Source organism: Myxine glutinosa, chromosome 2 (assembly GCF_964187855.1).
Source record: "Myxine glutinosa chromosome 2, kmMyxGlut1.1, whole genome shotgun sequence".
NCBI classification, from domain to species: domain Eukaryota; kingdom Metazoa; phylum Chordata; class Myxini; order Myxiniformes; family Myxinidae; genus Myxine; species Myxine glutinosa.
In genome coordinates, this window is record NC_136262.1 from 217653167 (window position 1) to 217659166 (window position 6000).

At 42.1% G+C, this 6000-nt stretch overlaps 1 protein-coding gene across 2 annotated transcripts in view; it reads left to right on the forward strand.

Moving 5' to 3' along the window:
• The window catches only part of LOC137420825 (talin-2), a 432847-nt gene that overhangs the window by 258169 nt on the left and 168678 nt on the right, over positions 1-6000 (forward strand). For both annotated transcript variants that reach the window (XM_068106240.2, XM_068106243.2), the window contains exons 22-23: positions 3442-3570; positions 3665-3778. In XM_068106240.2, coding sequence (XP_067962341.2) covers positions 3442-3570; positions 3665-3778 — 243 coding nt within the window. The remainder of the gene's footprint in view (positions 1-3441; positions 3571-3664; positions 3779-6000) is intronic.

Consider the following 6000-nt stretch of genomic DNA (forward strand, 5'->3'; position numbering starts at 1 on the left):
CTCCCACCCGCAACCTCCGCTCTGCTGGTACCAACCTCCTGACCCCCTCCATCCGGACCAAATTCAGATCCTGGGGGGACAGGGCCTTCTCCATCGCTGCTCCCACCCTCTGGAACTCACTACCTCACACCATCAGAGACTCCTCCTCACTCACCACATTCAAAACATCACTAAAGACCCACCTGTTCAACACTGCATTCAACATTCAACCCACAGCATTTAACCCCTGACTATCTCTTCTCCTTCTCCCTCCTTTTGCTTTAAATATTTCCCTATTGATTCTTGTCTTTTTGCAATTGTTGTTTTCATGTATTGTTATGCATTATGTTTTCCACTCTGTCCAAGCGCCTTTGGGCTTCTTGAAAAGCGCTATACAAAATAAATGAATTATTATTATTATTATTATCACCCGTAATGGCTGTTCACTGCATGAGAAGAATCGGGTCTGAAGGGTCTTTGGGAGGAAGGAAGGGGGAGGTGGTTGCCCCCCAAAATAGGTATTGTTTGTTTGTTTAAAGTCTTATGATTACATTGGTATGATTCTACATGATGCGTTAGTATGATTTCTCCTCGAAACCATTGAAATTGGTTTAAAATACCGTCATACTGTTTAATATACCTCTATTCTGTGTAGTATACTGTTTTATTCTACCAGGTGAGCGCCCAGGGGTATTGCCCCTATTTATTTTTATTTTGTTTTTGTGGTAATTAAATTACATTAAAATTTAGCCTTTGCCTGAACTTCCTTATGATTTGTTGTTTTAGGTTTGAGTGGTTATTTGTGATCATCATTTTATGATGATGCTTTATAGGCGTAAACTCTATAATGGGGTGTTATAGAGTTTACTCTGTTCAGGAAGTGAGTGAGCTGCACTCAAGCTGTGAAGAGGTGGAATCAAGTCTCTTCCTCGAGCATAGGGGGAAGCTTTACCTATTGTCAGGTTTGTTTTTACAATTAGTGCCCCCAAATTCTAATGGTACCATAACGTTTCTTAGACCCCTAGGAGTACTAAACTACCATTTAGAATTTTTTTTTCTTCCTGCAATCCCAACACTACAAATTTCAGACCTATCAATTTCAGATCTATATGAATTTCCGAGCTGTATCTGTTTCTGAGCTGTATCTGTTTCAGGGGTGTATCTGTTTCAGGGGTGTATCTGTTTCCGAGCTGTATCTGTTTCCGAGCTGTATCTGTTTCCGAGCTGTATCTGTTTCCGAGCTGTATCTGTTTCCGAGCTGTATCTGTTTCAGGGGTGTATCTGTTTCAGGGGTGTATCAGTTTCCGAGCTGTATCCGTTTCCGAGCTGTATCCGTTTCCGAGCTGCATCAGTTTCCGAGCTGCATCAGTTTCCGAGCTGCATCAGTTTCCGAGCTGCATCAGTTTCCGAGCTGCATCAGTTTTCCGAGCTGCATCAGTTTCCGAGCTGCATCAGTTTCCGAGCTGCATCAGTTTCCGAGCTGCATCAGTTTCCGAGCTGCATCAGTTTCCGAGCTGCATCAGTTTCCGAGCTGCATCAGTTTCCGAGCTGCATCAGTTTCCGAGCTGCATCAGTTTCCGAGCTGCATCAGTTTCCGAGCTGCATCAGTTTCAGAGCTGCATCAGTTTCAGAGCTGCATCAGTTTCCGAGCTGCATCAGTTTCCGAGCTGTATAAATTTCCAAGATGTATCTCAGAGCCAGCTGGGACTCCCTTGACATTGATAGATAGAGCTGTCTCCCTTGACAGAGCTGTCTCCCTTGACATTTCACGTGCCTTCGATACGGTCTGGCACCCCGCTCTGCTCACCAAACTCTCCTCCTTTGGTATCCATGGAAATCTCCACGCATGGCTGGTGGACCTCCTCTCTAGTCGTAGTCAACGTGTGGCCCTGAATGGGTTTCTCTCATCTCCTCTTCCTGTTCAGGCTGGAGCTTCCCAAGGCAGTGTTCTGGGCCCTGTGCTTTTTCTGGTCTTCATCAATGATCTCTCTGACTCTCTTGAAAATCCTCTCTATCTCTTTGCTGACGACTCTACTCTCTATCGCTCCATTCCTCATCCCTCAGATCGGCAGTCTGCAGCCTCCTCACTCTCTGGAGACCTGGACAAAATCACAGACTGGGCAAACAAGTGGAACATGTCTTTCAATCCTGACAAATCTCACACTCTTACGATGTCTCTCCGAAAAGACCGACTGGACAACCCTCCCATCCACTTTCTGAATAATCCTCTCCAAGAAGTTCTGTCACTCAAGCGTTTGGGTCTCACTATCTGCCATGATCTTTCCTGGGAAAACCACATTTCAAATCTGGCCTCCAAAGCCAGTCGCCGACTGGGCATCCTCCGTCGTGCGAAGTCCTTCCTTGGTACACCTGAGCTCCTCACCACTTACAAGGCTTTCATCCGCAGCTCTATGGAATACTGCTCTCCCCTCTGGTCTGGTGCTCCTGCCTCACACCTAGCTCGTCTTCACGCTGTTGAAACCAAAGCATTCAGAATCATTGGAATCTCCTGCGATGAAGCTAACTCCAAGGGCCTTTCACTCACTCACCGCAGGCAGGTTGGTGGTTTTTCCGTCTTCTACCGACTCCTCTCTGGCCTTGCTCCCCCAGCTCTCTGGGCTCTGTCCCCCAAATATTCCTACAGGTCGCACAAGATCTGCCTGCAACCCTCTTATGGTTAAACTGCCAAAATCAAGACTTTCTGCTCACCTTCACTCCTTCATTCCTCTTTTCTCCCGCCTCTGGAACAAACTCCCTCACTCTCTTCAATCCCACTCCACCCTCCAGGTCTTTAAAACAGCTGTTCACCACCATCTCTTATCTTCCCCCATCCAAAACCTTGATCTTTTCTACCTCCGCTAATTTCACCCAAAATCCTACACTTTTTTTTTTTTTTTGAAATACCAACTTCTGTTCTGGAAGTCCTTGGTCCCCTTGTGTTTTATACCTCTACCTCCCCCCCCCCCCCCCCTTCCCATGCCTCCTCCCCCCAAGCCCTCTCCCTCCCACACTTCTCCCTGCTCTCAAATGTTGTGTTTGTGTGCTTCCCCTTCTCTCCCCATCTTGTCTTCCGCTCCCTCTTTTTATATATTTTGTTTGTCTGGTTGATTTGTTTGTGAAATAAATGTTAGCTCTTTCACGAGCCTCGATTCAGTATACAAAAAAAAAAAGAAAAAAAAAAGTAATGTGAATATAATAATGGTTGACATAATTTATTTTGACCTTGACCTAATTTTTAAGTTGTGACCTAATTATAGTCATTTTAACTTTTTTCACCGTAACTCGACTAAAGTTTGTCCAATCTTTGATTTTCTTGCTCTACCTACAAAGTACGTTTTAACATGCGAAATATAGTACACTGTAAATGATCATTGTAAATGTACTGATTCATACAAAGGCTGGAGTGAAATGACAGATTAGGTACTTAACCTCATCACAAGCTATTTGTTCTCAACTACACAGGGAGCTGCAGCACATCCTGACAATGAAGAACAGCAGCAGAAACTGCGTGAAGCAGCTGAGGGTCTGAGGGTAGCGACCAATGTTGCTGCGCAGAACGCCATCAAGAAGAAAGCGTTAAACAAGCTACAGGTGTGGCAAGCCATTACTGTCGGAAAGGTTTGTTTCTATGGACGATAACATATAGAAAATGAAGATTTGTGTTTCTTTATTTTGTGCTGAACAGCATGCAGCAAAACAGGCTGCTGCGGCCTCTACACAGAGCATCGCAGCTGCACAGCATGCCTCGGTCACGAACTCCAACCTCGCTTCGCAGCAGCAGCTCGTTCACAGCTGCAAGGTGAACACACTGGTTTGGTGCCCGGAGTTCCAATACCTTATATGATTACCTAACATATGAGAAATATATTGTATATGAGTACGTGCGCAGCGATCAAAAACATACTGTCGTGCTAGGTTTTTAAGCTTTATCAGAATTAACAAATGTGTTGCATTTCATTGATTAGAACTTAACACAACTTTCTTTGCTGTTGTCCTTATTTCTTTAGTTTTGTTTGAAACTTTGATCTTTATCTTATTTTGACCACTTTTATATAAACGATTGTTCAGCAGGATAAGTGGACATGATTCCACAAGTGGGAGAAAAGGGGACAAAAGGAGTATAGGAGAGCCAAAAGATTGGACTTGGGTTATTTTCAAGAACAGGCTAGTGGATGAATGTGACCAATCAGCTGAGGAAGGTTTTGGGGTGTAGGCGTTGGAGGTTTTTCATGCTGAGATGAAAACATATTACTATTGGAACTATAAACATAAAAACAAAAACATAAAACAAAAAATATTATTACATATTCATCATATTGCAAGGAACTATAAAGTTTACAAGGTCAGTGGAGATGTGCAAGGTGATCAAGAGACTCTAATTCTGGATTTTCTGATAATAAAAATACTACTGATCTTCAAGGCACTTGACTCAAGACCTTAAAACAACACCAATGAGGTTGCAGGAACAACTGCTTTCTACATTGCGCTGTGAATGGTAGGATTGTAACAGCGAGAACCAGGCTGAACAGTTCACATTTGGTATCCCGCTGATATGCCAGATCTGCATCTGGATCTTAACCAAAATCGAGCCGGCTTGTTCCTACCCAACCTGTCCACCATGTTTCGTCCGGATCCGTCCACAACTTTTTGAGATATCGTGCTATTCATCGTTTTTGGCCCTATCTCTCAATTGTGAAGAATCACTTTTACAATCCTAGTATCCGCATCCGGATCCGGATCTTCACCAAAATATAAACAATTCGTCCTTGTAATATATCCAACCTGTCTACAAAGTTTCGTGCAAATCCGTCCATAACTTTTTGAGATATCTTGCTCACAAAAAACAGACAGACAAATAGGGGTGAAAACATATCCTCCATCCACCTTCGGTGGTGGCGTTAATTAACAAACATTTGGAAAGAACTTCAAGAAATCTTTGGAGAAACTTAAAAAATTATGAGTTTTTCTGTTATTCTCAAGTAAAATATGAATTCGGACAGAAAAATCAAATCCCTCAGACTTTCATTTGAGACCATGATATAGAAATATAAATAAATCATGATAATCTTCATGATAAATCTTTGATTCAGCTTGGTGTGTGTGTGTGTGTGTGTGTGTGTGTGTGTGTGTGTGTGTGTGTGTGTGTGTGTGTGTGTGTGTGTGTGTGTGTGTGTGTGTTATCAGTGATATATAAGTGTGATAACACATTAAATCCTTTAGCAAGTAAAGTTGGAATAAGTGATGTTGCATTGATGGGTTGACTGACTGCCTGCACGCAATTGAGGTTGTGGATCTACTGATGTACCGTCTATTGATGTGGATCCATGATTGAGGTTGTGGATCCGCCGTTTGGAAAAATCCTGCGCTGAAAGGATCGAAACCTCGAGGAAGAACGGGGCCCAGCTGGTGATCCGTGCAGTCGGGAAACTAGTCATTTGCTTACAGGTTAAGGTTCTTACTTTCAGTAAGGGAACTCTGTTTTAAAGTTTGCAATTTAAATGAAGTTGAATATGGGATGTTGTGAAATTAACGTCATTTACAGCAATCCTTAAAATTACATTTAAGTTTAGGAGCAATCAAAACTGTACAATTAATTAAATGCATTTTTATATGCGAATTGAACAAGAGAAATAAGAATTGAAAATCATAAGATATAATTGTGAGGAACCAAAATAAAAAAACCAAGATGTATGTGTGTGTGTACATTTGTATATGTGTATGAATGCGTGTGTGTGTGTGTGTATATGTGTGTATATGTATATATATATTGTGTGTGTGTGTGTATGTATATATGTGTGTGTGTGTGTGTATATATATGTGTGTGTGTGTGTGTGTATATATATTGTGTGTGTGTGTATATATATATTGTGTGTGTATGTATATATATATATATATAGTGTGTGTGTATGTATATATATTAGTCTAGTAGGAAGACTAGGTCCCCCTGCACCCCCCGGAGATATACTTCTAATCAGTGTTTCTAGATTGGACAAAATGTGTAGAAAATGACTAGCTATGGCC